Source organism: Salvia hispanica, chromosome 6 (assembly GCF_023119035.1).
Source record: "Salvia hispanica cultivar TCC Black 2014 chromosome 6, UniMelb_Shisp_WGS_1.0, whole genome shotgun sequence".
Taxonomy (NCBI): Eukaryota; Viridiplantae; Streptophyta; class Magnoliopsida; order Lamiales; family Lamiaceae; genus Salvia; species Salvia hispanica.
In genome coordinates, this window is record NC_062970.1 from 1,441,340 (window position 1) to 1,460,485 (window position 19,146).

General features: G+C 33.1%; 2 protein-coding genes across 2 annotated transcripts; both read left to right on the forward strand.

Annotated features, from left to right (window-relative positions):
• The first annotated feature begins 2,704 nt into the window (after positions 1–2,704).
• Positions 2,705–3,621, forward strand: LOC125193146 (pathogen-associated molecular patterns-induced protein A70-like). Its single transcript, XM_048090889.1, has one exon. It carries the CDS (start codon positions 2,796–2,798, stop codon positions 3,405–3,407), a length of 612 nt encoding a protein of 203 aa, XP_047946846.1. The 5' UTR covers positions 2,705–2,795; the 3' UTR covers positions 3,408–3,621.
• Positions 3,622–11,987: 8,366 nt separating this feature from the next.
• On the forward strand, positions 11,988–14,692 carry LOC125197472 (cytokinin dehydrogenase 3-like). The gene is made up of 5 exons (XM_048096222.1): positions 11,988–12,708; positions 13,194–13,321; positions 13,527–13,790; positions 13,896–14,152; positions 14,251–14,692. The coding sequence occupies exons 1-5, from the start codon at positions 12,081–12,083 to the stop codon at positions 14,558–14,560; spliced, it is 1,587 nt and encodes a 528-aa protein (XP_047952179.1). The 5' UTR covers positions 11,988–12,080; the 3' UTR covers positions 14,561–14,692.
• Positions 14,693–19,146: the final 4,454 nt, after the last annotated feature.

Below are 19,146 nucleotides of genomic sequence, written 5' to 3' on the forward strand. Positions count from 1 at the left end.
TACACGTCTACTTGGGAAACATTATCCAATTCAATATATGGATCGATGGATTTCTACCAATCAAGATGATAAAGTAAAAAAAAGAGAGAAAAAGAAATGGATGTTTCAATTGAAAAGGTTGAAATTGCTAAAGTTCATTGCTTTTTGGAACACATTTCATTGTAATGATGTGTGTTCTTTATTGCCAATATTTCATAAGAAAAGGAAAGATGTAAGTAAAAATGCCACATTTAGTAGTTCTTACCCTTTTCCCAACACCCACAAAACATAATGGAAAATGAGAGAAAATATGTGTATATATCCCAATATTTTCCAATAAAAATCACACCCTAAAATAATTTCTCATCCGAAAAAGAACAACGTTTCTTTACCGTAATTAAATTCAAGATAACCTTTATAAATTATCGTAATCGCACAATCATATTTTTAATAGTTCAAATTGATAAAGGAGTGAGGATAGTTCAATCTTCTCAAAGAAAAACATGATTTTACAATTATAACATTCTTGAAGGTAACTAAGTCATACAGAGTAGTATTTTTTCAGAATATCTCGGGGTATATAAGTCTTTTCATCATTCAATAAATATTAATCATTTTAATCTTTGTTACTAATTAATTAATTTATTCTTTATTCACTATTTTATTTTATTTTCTATTCATTAATTAATTTACTAAATATCATTTTATTACTATATTTTTGTATGTATAAAATAAATGAATCATGGACAAGATATTTTGATTTTTGCAATAATCTACTTTTATTCTCCAATCATCTACTAGTACTAAACATAAAAAAGCAAGAGTAGTCTTATTCTCCAATCTTACTTTTTATCTTTACCATTGCTTTTCATAGCTTATTTTATTGGATGTATGTGCAGCTTTCTGCCCCAAATGCATTCATGTGAAAAGAAAAAATAATGAAAATACATATATCTCATTATATTTATGGCTATCATTGTATGTATGTATTTATCCAAATTTGCGAGTAATTTTCATCTAATTGAAAAAAAAAACTAAGCTTATTCTCTATACTGCCAAAAGAGTTTACTACTATAGACATCACCCATCACCTTGAAAAATATGAGGGATGTTGTAACCACAGAAAAATCGAAACGTGGTGTCGATTTTAGAAGTTTTATTCATAAGTTAATTATTTATTATAACTTCACCATTCATGCAATGATAATTACTAAAAAAAAAGACGTACTTAAATAATTAATAATGTCAGATTAGATTATTATCAAGTTGTGGTGGGAAAGTCTAATTTGTTTGATTTAATAGGCATTAGTTGGTAATTTGCATCGTTGACAAGATGAATGATGTAAACCGCACATAAATTATTTCCATCAACTTGTCATTTTCATATGTATATTTTATACTTATATAATCAAGTGCAAAGTAATATGATAAATATCAAGTTAATTTCTCCAAAGACGACAAATATATTTTGTTTTGAATCGAGGATATGTGGATGGGAAAATTATGTAAAACTTTAATTTATTTGGTTGTGAGTGGAGAAATGAGAAATCAACTTATGTGTGACCTATACACGTGACAGACAAATTCATAAAGTTTGAGATGACATTTCTTTTTTGACTGGAATACAATGGCACAAATTGATATGTTGAGTAAGTTTATAATAACTCTTCTCATTGTTCTCTATGACAGAACTAAAGTATCAATTTTTATTTCCTACGTCCATAAATTAGTACATTTTCATTCGACACAAATTTTATGATATAGTGAATGAAAGTGAGGAACAAATAATGAGTGACTCAAATATTAATTCTAGTACTTTTATATATGAGTGGAATCAATTACTATCATGTGAAATTTATTTAGAAAATATAATAAAAATGAAAATAAGATAGGACTTAAGAAGTGTGATTTCAAGCTCACAATAGCCAAAATTTTAGGCAGGCATTTAAATATTTTTTCGCGATCTTTTAAATTAACTTAGGTGCTTGTGCAAAATTTTCAACTTCAATGGATTCGATTCTTTCCGGTCAAATTGAATCGGCGTGGCTCATAAGATTATGTAACTATACCAAAACGATATACCAAAACGACGATGTTTTAATATTAGATGGACGAGTCTACATCTAAAACGTGCCCAAAAGGTATCGTTTTCATCGTAAAAATTATAAAAACAAAATTATGATTTATCTCAATCGTAATTCGAAATTGAGATGAATTTTGTGGCGTATTGATGAGGCTGGCATATTAATGATGCTGATGAAGCGGATATGACGAATCTTTATATAAAATTGATAAAGCACGAGCGAGTAATAAAAAATATAATATATTATTATTATTATTATATATTACTCCTTCCATCCCAAAACAATATGCGATAACACAGATTTTAATGCTAGTATATACTTTAATAATTAGTAAAGCAAAGGGATATATAAAAAAAAAATTTGAATATTATTAATGGAAATATATAGCCAATCTCGTTAGGCGAAATAATTTTACTCCAAAATATAAATAAATTATTTTTATGAAACACACCGAAATAAACACAAAATGGTTTAGTAGAATAATTATAATTTACAATGAAAATCTTTCAAAAATAAAAATGTACGGAGTAACTGACTTTAATTAATGATCTCATAATAGTTCAACTACTCAATAATAGTCACAATATTTATAATTAAATCATTTTCCTATGTATCCTTACTATAAAAGGATTATGAGACTGCAGTATATATATACACACACAACTATCGTCCACACAAACACCACCAATCATCACCATCATATCTCCGAGAAACGACGTCGCAGCGGCAGCAATGAACGGAGTCGAAACGGTGGCGAGCTGGCTCACTCCTCCGGTCCTCTTCTGCGTCCTCAACGTAATGATCGGCGCCATTTTCCTCCGATCCAAGCTCTATCCGCCACCGCCGAGAAACGACCGCCACTTGCTCGTCCGAGTCCCCTCGTTCCTCGAGCGAGTCAGGTCGTTCAACCGGTCCGCCTACCTCCCCCCGCAGCCCGAGCCGGCGGCGCGTGAGGCCGAACAGCCTCCTCAGCCCGACGAGGCGGCGCGTGAGACACACCACGCGCCTGATCCGGTGGCAAACGCGGCGGCGCGTGGGGAGGACACGCCCAATGCGGCGGCGCGTGGGACGGACGCGCCGAGCCATGTGGTGGTGAGGACCAGGTCGGAGGCGGTGGTGAGGGCGGCGCCGGCGGCGAGGCCGCCGCTGCAGAAGTCGGCGAGCGAGAGGATCTCGGTTCTGAGGGAGGAGGAGGAGGAGCGGTGGAGGCCGGCGACGGTGAGGGAGAGGGCGGCAGGGGACGAGGAGGTGGACGAGAAGGCCGACGAGTTCATAAATAATTTCCGGCAGCAGCTCAAGCTGCAGAGGATGGACTCGATTCTGAGGGCCGGGGGCGGAAGGTAAATTCGATTTCGACGATGAAACGCAACTTAGCTAATAAGACGTTTATTTTTTTCCAATTAATTGGTTGTGAATTTGAATTACCATTAAACTGGTAGTAACAATTTGTGATCCTATGAAAACAAATTCTATCTGATTCCATATATAGTAGTGGAATTTACAAATATGCCCTTCAGTTTGTAAGCATTTGGACAAATGTGAAAGGGTAATTTCGGCATTTCCTCTTGTTTAGGCTTATAATAATATAGATGATTAATTCACAGAACAATAATATAAGTGTGCACATTGATTTTTTATAATATTCCAAAGCTTTCATTATTTTTATATAATCTATTTAAGAAAACAAATTGTAATTTTCAATAGATAAATGGACTTGACTTCAAATCTTCCATAACCATCAAATAAATGATTGAAATAGTTGAAAAATGTGTCATTTTGGATATTATATATTATGTGTTTCCCATAAAGCGTTACATGGTGAATTTGTTTTATAAAGTTGGACATGCATTTAAAATATTGGCTCCAATTATATACTGTGTGAGCTCAATAGTTATAACTAAAAGCCCAGTTCTTCCACATGAAAATAATAATTGGTCTGCTTATTTTATTTAGGGTAGAACAAAATTGATCTGTTACTGGGCTTCGTCACTTCATAGTTTAGGAATGAATATTTTTAAGCCCAAATAATATATTTTTATTTTGGATTAGTTGTATGTAATTGGCAGCCTTGATGCAATTTTCTATTATCGAAAAACTAAAAATCTACATCAGGAATCTATAGCCTCTTGTACTCCTAAAGTCTCAAGACACTTATTAGTGTAAAATAATATTTTGTTGAATGCAAAATATGATTTCAATTTTCTATGTTAGTATTTACTCCATCTTGGTTAGGTACTTAGGTTTACTAAGATAATATATAGTAAAAAAATGATCAAATTTTGGTCCGTCTCACACTTTGGTCCGTGTCACACTTTTTAAAACCTGAAAAGAAACCACGAAGTTTAAAATTCCCACTTTTATTAAATCCTTCCTTTTTTTGGCGAATTTGTGCCGCCGTAGCTGAATTTGACCATCTTTCGTGAATTATTTAATAATTTACTCTATTTTAAATATCTCAATTTTCATTATATATAGTACAAATGCGTCCAATTTAACTTTAATTAATTGGTAGGGTTTTTTGTTGACTTTCTATTATCAAATGTGTTTGGAGCTTTCATAGAAAAACAATTTACACATTTGCATGCATGTTCATAATATTTAATGTTGAAAACATGATTAATTTGGTTTTGGTTGATTCTAAAGGGAACAAATTAGTTTGCATGATTGAGATATTCGTGGAAAGGGGACCAATGTTTAGAGATAATTAAATTCTACTTTTAAGTTGTGCACGCGCGACAAAGAAGAGAAAGGGATGTTTTCACACTATTATTTCAAACTCAACATTATATTTAGTAGTAATAATGTTAACTAGCTAGCCATCTAGTGATGATTGATTAGATCGCATGGTCCTAATCTAACTAGCATGGTAAATATATTCAAATAAATCAAAATAATGAGAGAATCGACAAAAAAGTTTTGGGCAATGAGATGTGAATTGAAAACTCCAACTTTCATAGTTTTATGATGATTCTTACTTTTAGATTGTTGAGTATCAATAAAATCATATAAAAAGTAGTACAAATTAGCTAATTAATGGACGTTTGATAGTATATGGAAAGGAAATAAACAAGTACTTATAAATTAATAAATGACTTAAGGGATTTGTCTCAAGTTTTTCGATTTGATTTATTGATTTACCGAAGTATTCGCTAAACATACAGAAGTGCTCAATAAAATAGACCTACCGATCGAGCAAAAAAATGCTCCGTATTAGAGTCATTGCTAATTACCGAGCTCTTACCAAGTACCGAATAGACTTAGACAATTGGGTGGGCCGACAGTAAAGTCAAGCAGGATTGGGCTATTGGTTGAAGCAGATTCCAATTGTGTCATTTTTTAAAACCTAAACGCAAACTAGGCACGCCAGCACGTGTCCACTAGAAACCAAGCCCAATATAGCCTAGGTCCGGGCCGGATAAAACCAACAACCACTAACTCTATCCAAGTATGAGTTAGGTTGGCCCAACCTGTCCCGACCCACTTGACAACTCTAGTACCAATTAGCAAGCACCGACGATGCTCGATAAAGCTTCGTTGCTGTCGTGTAATAATAGTGACTTTGAAATTATTAGTTCTTCCTCGTACATTTGTTTTAGAATCAAAACCTTATCCAAGTACAAAAGCTTGACACAAATAATCTCCATTCATGTCCACTTGTGAATATCATGCCTAGTCTCCAACTTTGCTACTACATAGGTTTGGTCATTGCTACAAGCTAGGTTTGCTCAAAATGATTGATTGAAATATTGATATGTTTAATGTTTAGATAATTAAAAAAAAAATCAGTTGTTGGCTATAATATATACATTTTCTAGAAAACATACTAGTAGTACAAACTTAATTAATTCAATAAAATAAATCTATGGAATCACATTTTGACCGATCATCAAATGGTTTTAATACCGCGTTGGTTTTATGGAATTACAAGATATAAACCGAGCGTAATACAATCCAAAACAAGGAATAAACAGTATTGTCACATTCATGAAACAAAATTACAACTGAAAATCGAAACAAATAAATGCGTGAATAGGATGTTAGCCCGAGTCGAGGAGTCCTCTTTCCGCAAGACGAGATACGCCCCGATTAGTGCTCTTCGGATTGGTGTTTCGTCCCCAAAGATAAAACGGCTCGTCTCGATGAAGCGAACACCATTATCAATGCAGAGCTCCCATGGAAAGCCGGATGGAGGAGAGGGCGAGCTTTTCGGCAGAGAAAAAATTAATGCGAGAGAGTGGAGAGAGCGTATGATGCAAGTGCTTTATGCGGATTCCGAGTTTACGGGTGTATTTAGAATGCTAGAGTGACTAGCCTCATTTTATAGGCTAGGTCCAGTACGAGGGGGTCAACAGCCTATGATGGTTGTCATCATTGCAAGACCGTAACCGCCGACCGTTACAAGGCGTTACAGAGCTGGAGCTGAGAGGATGAATCTAGACGCATCTAGGAAATAACATAGATTCATACTATAATTTTTCGTTAAATTAACTGCATATACTATTTTGAGCATATCTATAACTTAATTAAATCAATACAATAATCTTTTCATTTTTCCTTTTTTTCCTATCATCAATTCTATATCTCACCTTCGATGATTGACAATTGCAATACATAAACTACATTTATAAGTTTTTTTTTTTTTCATTTTTATTCCATGTTTATTACGTTTTGTAATTAGTGGAGATTTACGTTACCTTCAACAGAATCTCTAAACACCTAAATTTACTAATTTAATCTTGTGTGGTGGCCATTAAAATGCCATCGTTTTCTACATGTAAGTAAAGTATGTTGTCACGTGATTATGTTCTATATAGTCTTCACATTTATTTATACATAGTACTATTATTGTCTTCATCACTTTATTTTTTTAGTTTTTTTATTTATCCTGAAATTATTTAACAGTGATCACACAAACATGTAGACCCATGACCTAGGAATATTTTCATATAACTGAGATTTGTCGCAATTACAAAAACCATGCATATGCACAATTACAATCAATGCTACAAAATTAAAAATATCTGAGCACATAATTAAATTGTCTGTATATATAGTGACCTCTTCACCAATTAAAGCTTATTATATTACAACATTAAACAACAATATTCGTATATCAAACAAAATTTAATAGTAAATGACAACTTGAAAACTCCATTCGACCAAACATATTTACTAAATCACAATGTTGTCTAACTTTATTCGTGTTTGATATGCACGATATAGACAGCCCATTAATGTCTTTTTTATTGGCTTCAAAATTCTTACTAAGTGTGTTGTCACATTGCAAGGATTTGATAGTACTCGAGTCGAAGATTCTTGGTAATTTTGAACTCTACATGGCACTATCAAAGATGACAAAACGTTAGAGTAGATGTAAATTAACATGGCTATGACTACGATTTTCTTGGTACAAATTTAGAGATATGGAATCCATGACCATTCAAACTTTATTGGCATACATTTTACCTTCACGTTTGGTTGGAACCTTGCTATTACTAATGACTGTGGTAGCACCACCAACTCCGACCAAATTCGGCTAAACGAGGACCCGAAACTCAGTGGGTGCAAGTATTTATGGAACAACACCCCGCCCCTCAAATTTCCAGGAGGGTCTGGTCTATGAGTGCAAGTATTCGGTGAATTGAGGTGTGCTATCGCCCACTAGACCGCTGTAAGGACCTAATTTCCTGGGTGGGAGGGGCAAAAAAAAGCTATAGCCGCCTTGCAATCTGCATAAACATTTTTTAAGAAGACACCAGACGGTGTCGTTTTAGATTTTTTACTTACATTTTGAAATTACAGTTTTACCCTCACTAAAGTAAAAAATTATCTCCATCTCAATTTCCTCCTATGAAATTATGTTCTAGATATGTCGCACCGTCCCTCAGACTACCAAGAGAACCACTTTATTTGGTGCAAGTGTTTAATGACAGATTTCTCGCCCCTAGATCGTCAGGAATCAGGATGGTCTAATTTTCCCGTAGGTCGGCAGGAAATGTTATGGTGACATCCAACTTGCAGAAACTTTTTTTGAATAAGAATATGTCAAAATAAAGTCATTTTTATTTTTTTTTAACTCAAGTTTTGAAATTACATATTTATCCCTCAATGAAGTAAACCAATCTCATTCCCCTCCATCTATCTTTCACTTCAAGTTACAAAACATTTCTCCTCAAAATTATATCCTGGATCTATATACCACTAGTGATCACGATGCATGTGAAAGGTGATGCCCAAGAAAGTAATTCGTATTAATTTCAACATTTAAAGTGAGATAGCTTTTACTTTGAAGTTTGAATCATCACATCTCCCACTTGAATATCGAACCAACTCAAAATAGCTTTCATTTTGAAAAAAATAAATGTACGTTTGCTATGTACTTATATCTATACTACACATTTTAGATTGAGTACAATGAACAAGGTGAGACCATATATTTTTCCATGGTCTTGTGATCTATGGGTCAGATCCCCCAAGATTTGAATTGAATGGCAATGCACTTTCTTCTTTTCTATATTTCCCTTCCTTTCTATTTTCAGCCAAAATCTTTGCTTGGGACAAGGGAATATATCAATGCCTTGTTTATTTTTGGCTAAATATATAGGCATATGCATATCAAAGATTTAGTGCAAAATCTTAGATGCAGCGCCACTTGCCATATTGCAAGATTTCCTATCTGTAAATAAGTGGTAGATTCTTTCCCATGGCATGCGTTTCTTATTTATGATATATACTCAATTTCCCCATAAATATTTTTGCTATCAATATTTAGAGTACGATTCAAATAAAAACTAGTTTATTTGATGGTTTTATTTAAAACATGGAGTACTTTAGTTCACCAAAAATATATTAGTACTACATTTATACCTTAAGTTGAAGTAAAATAACCTCTCTAGAATAAGTAGAATTAATACTACAAAGAGACTTGAACATTAAATAGAACAATTAATTAATTAGTATTATTTTTTCAACAATTTACAAAAGTACCCTTTTATGGGCAGCCACATTGCTTTATTAGTAAATTTATTGCATATAAATATTTTAGTTTCAGTTAGTTGTAAGAAAATTGTACTAGCACGTTATTTAAAATCATAACACCACATTTTAACACATTGAAAAAGTTATAAAAGGTGGTAATCTGCAAATAAGTTAAAAGATTGTGATTTTTTTCATGTACACAATTAACTCGTATAAAGCTTCTAGAACATGATTAATTGATAGGAAATATACTAATTACTATCTCTTAAACAATAGTCATAACTCATAAGAGGAAATTAGAGGGCTGGAATTGACTTTGATGGAACAAGATTTGCAACTAAAAATTTGATTTTGGATTTGTTTATACCAACTAAGTTGCATTCCATTTTCAATTTTTGGGATTGGTTGTTATCTTGAAAACCTATAAAGTTGATTTTACAGTGAAAAAGAAATTCTTTGGGGTGATGAAGAAGATGCTTCCTCATCCTTTCCCGCATATTCATGAGATTCTTAACTAATAAAGTGCAATCGTCACCCATTTACTAAATCTATACATGTTGCTTAGTGCTTGCCATTATAGTTTCATTTTATATAATTTTTAGGCCAATTTATTATTAGTATTATTCTTTTTATAAATACCTAATTCTTATTGGTTAATTACGCAGTGAACGAGGGAAAAAAAAGAGGAGAAAGAGAATTTTCTGCGGTTGTGATATACTACTAGACAGTAGACACTTTACGCGATAAATGTGTCCAGACCATTAAATGTATATTACGAGCATATGGTTATCTCTACGATTGCCAAGTGCAAACGTGACAATCCATTACTTAAAATGTGAGATTGGTCTAAATTTGAAAATAATACTATCAATTTATCAATTAGATCACTTCCAAAATTTTGATAATTGTTGTACACAATTGAAAAATATAGTAAAACTTTGATTCGAAAATTGATACTCATGTAGAACAAAAGAATCCCTTAACTACAAAAATGTGTCACGTCAATTCCCATAACATCTCATGACTCAAATCTTTTAACTTCACATTCGCAATTTAGGCCCACTAGATAGATTAATTCTATGGGTGGTTTTGGAATATTGCGTACTTTTCACTTTTTTTTTAAGTGGTAAAACTAGCAACACACAAACAAGAACCTATATAGATCAAGTTCATGGGACAATGTACTTTTCCATTGTGGGCTCACTAATTTGTAATTTATCAATCTTGGATTTTATATAACTTGTATGTATACTCTATCTAGAATTTGTATTTTAAATGAACTCTAATATACTCCTTCCGTCCCATTAAATATGAAACCTTTGCTTTTCGGTACAAAATTTTATGTAGTATTGTTTTATGAATTAATAAAAAGAGAATAAAGTAAGAGAGGTATAAAAAGTAGAGATAGTGGTATTTTCCTTTTAGGAAATGTTTCATTTTTAATGGGATAGTGAGAGTACTATCATAGCAACATTATTGTTCACGCATATACACCGCAGATTCAAAAAATAGAATGCGTGGAGTCAGGCAGTGAAAAGGTCGTCACCGACATCAAAATGCAAAAATTGTATGGTGGCTATTGCAGATAATGAAGTTATTGAGTCGATAACAACTCCAAAGATCGAATATAATAGAGTTTTTCTGCTCTCGCACGACTTCAATGGGATCTAAGAGCTTCGGACCCCATCTAAATCTGACATTGTAGATATGATAAGTTCATAGTTCATTAATACGCCCACGTGGGTAGGGTAAGGAACTTGAAGAATGATCAATTCTTTTTGTACTAGCAAAAATAGGACATGGACGTATAATTGTTCGGTTATGAAATTATTCGTCAGAAGTAAATAAAAATATATATCGTCACACTTTTTTGATGCAAAAATATTCTATGTTAAATAAATAAAACGGGTTTCTAATTACTAAATCATCGTAGGGAGTACTTAGCATGTATTAATATGTCTAAAGTCGCATTTTATATATTCTAAAATAATAGTGCGCACACAAGTATCACGTGCGTGTATAAAAATCCAGAGCTAACGTTGAAAGGAGAATCTAAGCAAAATAATTAATTTAGGCTATACGAAAAGAGAATATTTTTAAAGTAAGTAGTAAAGTCTAAGGGAAAAAATGACTTAAGAAATCAAATGTGATTCTGTGAATATATATAGGCAAAGGCTAAGACAGTTAAAAAAAAATATGAGATGCTCAAGCCTCCATCAACTTTTTTATAGTAATTTCAAATCATCGAAAATTGTCATTTTTTTCATTTTAAATCATCATAATTTGTAATCCCTCGTTACATAATATATATCACACTTTTCTTTTTAATTCATCCCATATATCTAATAAATATCATATTTCCTTTTTTAGAAAAATTTTTTCTCTCATGTTAACATAAAATATTCTAATGAACTTCTCTCACCCCTTCACATACAAAATAGTACTCATAATATTTTCATATTATTATTCAAGAATAATAGTATCTATTTATGGGAAAGAGTGAATAGTATTCAGCTGTTACATCCTCTAAAGGCTGAAATGCAAAAAGTTGGAGGACGAAAAATAACTGAAATTGCTGAAATAGTGTGTAGAAGAAGACTCCAAGAGTCAAAATATTACCCAACTAATAGTTTTATATATAGATTGTCTCTTAGAACTTTAGAACTATATATTTTATGTAAGAAAAAAAATACTCTTTACAATGTCCATCTTCTTTTTAAATTGTTCTAATCCGGATGTTCACTTTTTAGTAAAACAATTAATAGCTTTATCTCAACATTAAAATATTTAATTATTTTTTCTTTATTTTTATACACAACAATTCCACCTAAAAATCCCATATCATTCAAGAAAATATTAACTAAAGCTTTTAAAAATATTTTCCGCATCCATCCCTTATTCTTTCAATACACAAAATTAAATCATACTACAACATAATCCCAATAAAAAATTCCAAACACAAATCTCACACACTCTATAAATAATAACACCCTCTCATCACATTCTTCATCCATCACCAAAACCCTTTTCTTCAAGAAAATGACAAACAATTCTCTCATTTCCTCCCCATTTCTCCCACTTTTCACAATCCTCACTTATCTCCTCATCTCCATCTCTTGTGAGCTCAATCCATGGCCTCCCTCAATCCCAATCCACATCCAATCTTCCCCCATCGCACCTCGCCTCCACAACGACCTCTCCTCCCTCGAAACCGCCTCCCTCGACTACGGGAACCTCGTCCACGAGCCCCCACTCTCCGTCCTTCGTCCTTCATCCATCGATGACCTCATCGCCCTAGTCCGAATCTCGAACAACTGCTCCTCTCCCTTCCCCATCTCGGTCCGAGGCCACGGCCACTCTGTCAGGGGCCAGGCCATGGCCCCTGGCGGAGTGGTCGTGGACATCTCCGCCCTGGCAAAGGGCGGGGAAGGAGTGAGGGTTTCGCGGGACCCGGTTTTAGGGTTTCATTACGCGGACGTTGGGGGTGGGGAGGTGTGGATGGACGTGCTCCGCCATTGTACGGAGGAGCACGGCCTCGCGCCGGTTTCGTGGACGGATTATTTGTATTTGACGGTGGGCGGGACGCTGTCGAACGGCGGCATTAGTGGGCAGTCTTTTCTCCATGGACCTCAGATTAGCAATGTTCTTGAAATGGATGTTGTTACAGGTATTGTTAATTATGGAGTATAGTTTTTTTTTTTTTTTTTTTTTTTTTTTTTTTTTTTAGGGGGTGGGTTTGGGTGGGGTGGGGGGTGTGACATAAAACTAGTTGGTTTGGTGAGAGGGAAAATCTTTGAGAATACTAGGAATCAAGGGACAGAAGAGGATCAAGATATGGACATTTTAAACTGGTCCTACACAAAAATAGATGAATTTTGCTTTTAGATTTTGGGGTATTATTGGGAAATGAAATGAGTGGTGGTTGTTAGTGGTGATATATGTTGAGGTTCTAGGTAATTTCTTGAGATCAAATTTGTCACCTCCCACGTGCTACCTATCTTCTTTTTTTTCTTTTACAAAACATAGGGAATAAAATTCAATTATTGTGGTGCAAATTTTGCTTTTTTGGTTTTGGCATATGTGGGTTTTGTTTTTGTTTTTTTTTTTAATTCAAAAAGAGAATCAATAATGGTTCGTCTGTTGTTTTATCAGGGAAAGGAGAGTTAATAACGTGCTCCCACGAGATGAATTCAGAGTTGTTTTTTGCAGTTCTAGGCGGACTCGGCCAGTTCGGCATCATAGTCCGTGCAAGAATTGTCCTGGAAAAAGCTCCTACAAGAGTAAGAACACATACACGCAAATTGTTACCGACTTTAGTGTAACGAAACTTGTCCTGCATCGGTTGTGTAAGGCAACAGACGTGGGATTTATAAATCAAATGAAATTTTTTTTGCTAATAAGTAGAGTACTAATTTTTTAGTACTATAAGTTATGTAACACATCCATATATATCATGACTCATTTCATATGTGTTTTTGATTTTAGGCAAAATGGATGAAAATGATATACAATGACTTCTCAAAATTCACAAGAGATCAAGAACACCTCATCTCAATAAAAGGAGCAAGCTATGTGGAGGGCTCCCTTCTCACAGACAAAAGCCCTCCAAACAACTGGAGATCTTCTTCTTTCTACTCATCTTCCCATCAATCCAAAATTGGCACTCTCTTGAAAAACAATCAAGGCCTCCTCTACTCCATCGAACTCGTCAAATACTACGATGATCTCACCGCCAACAATATTGATCAGGTCTGACCCCACGAGTTCTGTTTCCTGAATACACACACCATATGACTATTTTTTGCATGCATGTGTCCTATACTACTATTTTTAGTAACATCAAATATTTTACAGGAAATAGAGATGATAATAGAAAACTTGAGCTTCGTAGATGGATTCATTTTCAAGAGAGATGTAACGTTTATGGATTTCCTAGCAAGAGTAGGGAACTTAGACAAACCCGAGGCGGAACCCGTGGCGCACCCGTGGCTAAATCTCTTCGTCCCGAGGTCGAAAGTGGCGGAATTTAACACCGGTGTACTAATGAACATAATTGGGAAACATAACCAAACCACCGGACCCATCCTTTTCTACCCTTTTAACAAAAATAAGTAATATTTTAATTTAATTCCTTTTCTAATAAAATTTTCACACTTTAATTAATTTATCTTAGTATCAATTTATGCTCACTTTAATCCTAATTTTGCAGATGGGATGATAGAATGTCTGCTGTCACACCAGATGAAAACATCTTCTACACTCTAGGGCTTCTCCACACGTGCGAGCCGCACGAGTTGGGGTATTTCGAAGACCAAAATAATGAAATAATCAAATTTTGTGAAGAAGCTGGCATTGAAATCAAGCAGTATCTCCCACATTATAAATCAAGAAGAGATTGGATGAAGCATTTTGGTAAGAAATGGAAAACTTTTGAAGAGAGAAAGATGAAGTTCGATCCAAGAATGATCTTGTCTAGGGGCCAAAATATTTTTAATCATGTTACTTACTCAGAAATATGAGTTTGTAGAGAATTTGAACAATAATAATTAGGTCCTTTAATTATTTAATCAGGGCATAGTACTTAAGTTTTATGCAATTTGTGTTCCACCGTGCTATTTTCGTTATTTTATGTAATCTATTATAATAATGAAATTTCGTTAATCCTATAAACTATTGTCAATATATATCCTTAGAAGTATGAAATTTAAATCAATTGCATAACACTAATTAAGTGATGGTTAATTTACTAGGGTTGTAAACTACTCAAGAAATCAATTACTAGTATAATTGGCCGTATACAAAACGAATCCCTTTAAATCAAAGTGATAATGAACCCTATGAATTTAAAATCCCCACCTAGACTTAGTTTGATGAATTTTCTATTAAAATAAAGGGGGAAGTACATTTTTCTTAATTCAGAATAATAGTCTTTTAAATCACGATATTTAATTAAATTTTGGTCAGTTTGAAATTAATGGAATACTAAACCACAAAATTTTATATTTTTGCAAGTATTTAAGTTGTACACCAAACATCTTTTGGTATCTAAAAATACCGTTATATCATCAAAATAATTAAATAATTATTTTTTTTAGCTTTACCTTTCTTTCTTCGATTCTTATCTACATAAAACGAGAACATTATTGTCACGAAAAAAAATGTCATTTTGCACACGGATGTATGTAGGAATTGGATTTTGTAATTTAATTAGTAGTACTTCTTTTGTAAACTTTATTGAACATGCTAAAATCAAATTTCATAATTTAAATAACTATTAATATGCCTTTTGTTTCGAAGCTTAGGCCCAATTAAAATACAATATATTTTACAGATATATAAAGGCACACACAATGATTAACAATTTGTGCACTATAGAATAAAAGGATCGAGTGATGATGCCTCGATTTATTGTTCACACGGCCAAAGTGAGACAAGCCGTAGTTTCCTTGTTCTTTATTTTATTTTCACTCAAAAGTGTAAGTAGTATAATAATATTGCAAAGGCATTTTCACTTTTAATATTTTACACGAAGGATTGTGATTTGTGACAGCTAAAAAGGGACTCCTACTATATACTATGTAGATTAGTAGGGGAGATACGATGTTTGTCGATCGAGAGATAACCTAATCATGGCCCTATGGATTAAAGGGAACACTAATTATACAAATTTATTTCATCTTTAGACATTTGGAGAGATCCAACCTAACTTCGTGTTGGTGTTCTACTTTATTAATCAGTTCCAAGATTTTAGTTGATTTGGAATTGCTTTTGTTTATTGGAATACGTGGGTAAACTTGGGCCTAAAACGTAATTGGTCAGAAATAGTGACGGAGCCAGATATTTCGTATTGAAAGTTAAAAAGACATTTCTTAAATCACTAAATAAATTTTTAGTATAGTCCAATCTTTGCGATTAATTGCCTATAAAAATATAGTAATATATCCAGATGTGTTATACGAATGTATGGTTTATAAATATCCAAATCCCTACTTAAAACCCCTAACTTATTATTTTAAATAAAAGTGGCATTTTGCCCTGTGGTACTAGCAACTCGAACTATTGATCCATTAGTTGAAGAAGAAACGTTTTACCAACTAATTAAGTTGCATTGTGTCTTGCGTTATCAAATATGACTCGAAAAGCGGGATCCGAGTAGAGAAGTTTTCGACACATTTGTTTTGAGATTAACAACCATATTCGAATGTGTTTCAATTAATATTTTTATTCGATCTCATAATTTTATCTTTTATTCTCTTATTGAAGAACATTCAATATTCTACACACGATTATGAACTACTATTATTGCTGGTCACTTTTGTTTGGTTGTGATCTGTTGGTGAAATGGAAAAGGAAGAAATAGATTGCAACACCAAAAGAATCTAAGTTGGAAGACATTTTAGTTTGGAAATGATGAGTGCACAATATTCTGTCTCTCTTTACACATGCATATCGTATCTATGCCCGAAAAGTGCATGCAACTTGTTGAGTGTATTTTTTTAGATTGAGTTATACATACATAGGTACATATAAAATACACCCCACTTATTCTATATTCCTTTGTCAGCATGTTCCCTTTCACATGCATACACATTTTAAATAACATTCATACACATTTTCAACTATTACATATACACCACGACACAGGACTAGTGAGGTTAGACACAATGAAGAAGATCATCGCCAGCATCAGATGATCAGAATACAGAGGATGTGCGACGGTCGACGTTTGAAACAAAAGGGCGTTGCCAATTGAAACAAAAATAACTATCCAGGTCACGTCGGTGTATCAAAGCGGGTCACTGGTCCACGAAAATGATTGACCAACAGTCGGTGACCCGCTTGTTGCCAATTGAAACAAAAATAACTAAAAAATGATTGACCAACAATATTTAAATTAATTGTATCAGTTCAATAGAGTGCTAGTCCACGAAAAACGGTCTTAATTTTTCACTTTGGTATGATCTTCAAAATCAGTTTCATTTCTATTTAAGGAAACTTCCTTGTTATAACTTTTTTTCTTTTCTTTTCTATTTTATTCATTTTTTTCTACGAATATTTATTTATTTAATAAAGTGAAACATTTCTAGACATTCGTGCAAACAAGAAAAATTTTCTAACAGAATGATTAGTGTGTTTTGCAGGCGTGCGTGCGTTTCCAAACTATAACACCGAATTTTGCGAACATAATAATTTCTTGGATCTGTTGATGAATTTTTATCAACACGTGATTAGTGATTAGGGACATGATTATTCTTACACCTTTAAATAGGTGTAATGATTTAAGAGTACTTATTAAGTTTTGTCGCCTCTCTTGAAAATTATCGTCTCAATTTTATGGCAAAATTACTTAGAACCAACCATTAAAATTAGTCATTAACCTCTACTTTGATAACCATAATTCAGTCCGGTTTGATGCAAAATGATAAATGTGGTGCTCACTGAACATATATATTTCCTAAGCCCTTTATGAAGCAAAAATGTTTTTTTTTTCAATATTCGATTTCCTAAATAAAATAATACTCCCTCCGTCCCATTGAAGATGACCCACTTTTCTTTTTAGTTTGTCCCAATCAAGATGACCCATTAGTTAAAATGGAAACACATTTATCTCTACTTTATTCCCTCTCTCTTACTTTACTCTCTCCTCTTAACACACAAAAATTAACTGCATAAAATCTCGTGCCGCCCAAGGAAGGGGTCATCTTCCTTGGGACGGAGGGAGTACTAAAATATAATCTAGAATTCAGTTTAATTGTGAGATTATTTTAGTAGATTTAGCTATGAGTCCATGACTAATTATCACGTGATTATCCATCTAGTAGGATTCACTAGATTCAGAGGGTGTGGAGGGGCAGGGGAAGATATTATAGAGACAATAAGAGAATGATTTTATTCATAATATTATTTTTATTACTATCTTTCTTTACTATTTCAAATATATTATTTCTTATCAAAACAAAAAATGTATGCACTCGCATATGGGCCCGCAGTGGAGTCCGTTGAGCTTTGATCCGATCTGGATTCACCATTGATCGGAAATATGATCTCAACTATGTAAATGTGGTACCCACTTAATTAGTTTTATTTAAGTAATTGAGCGTTTTATATTTTTTTGGATTTGAAGGTCATCTATATCTAATAACTTTATTAACATTTGAGAACGAAAAAAATACCCCTCCGTCGCACTACAGGAGTTCCAGTTTACTATTTTTGGGTATCCCACTTTAAGAGTCCCGATTAGAATATTCTATAAATGGTATTAGGCCCACATTCTACTAATCTTTTTCTACTCACATTTTAATATAAAACTAATATAAAAAAAGTAGGACTCACATTCCACTATCTTTTTTCACAAATTTTTTTTTACATTTCTTAAAACACATGCCTAACTCAACCGGGACTCTAAAGTGGAATGTAGGGAGTACTAGTTATATATAGTTGTATTATTTAAAGTGGAAAAATAAAAATAATAAAGTGATGGTTTTATATTTTCAAATTGACTTAACTGGTAAACAACTAATTGGTCAAGTAATCAATAATTAAAGTACATTTCATTGTCTAGAAATCTTTGAATTGAAATAATTTTGATCTTATGGAAATATGAAGGTTTCTCGCAAAAAAATTGTGTGAACATCAGCAAAGATTTCGTTGTTTAAATGTAGATTGTGATTGTATGTGACAACCAAATCCAAAATCAAATTTCTAAACAAAATTTTATCACTAGACAATCGTGGTCCCATTCATACAATACACATCTATCAACCTTCAATTTTTGTCTAAAGTAATTAATTGTGTACCCACGCGATACTATAACAAACTATATTACATTTATTATTCAGTTTTTTTGTTTTATTCAAATAATTAGCATTTAAGGTCAATATAATTAACATAAATGGATAAAAGTATTGATAGTCATGGAACATGAGATTCAACAGATTTAGTGAAAGTGATTGGAATGGAAAATAGTAAGAGTCGTTAGTTTCAAGAATTAGTTTTTTTACTAAAAAAAGGATTAGTTTTCAATTAAATCACTGTTTGAAAGATATTGCAATATTGACTCCAATATTTTAAAGATTGTGATTTTACTAATTTGAAGGATCAAACA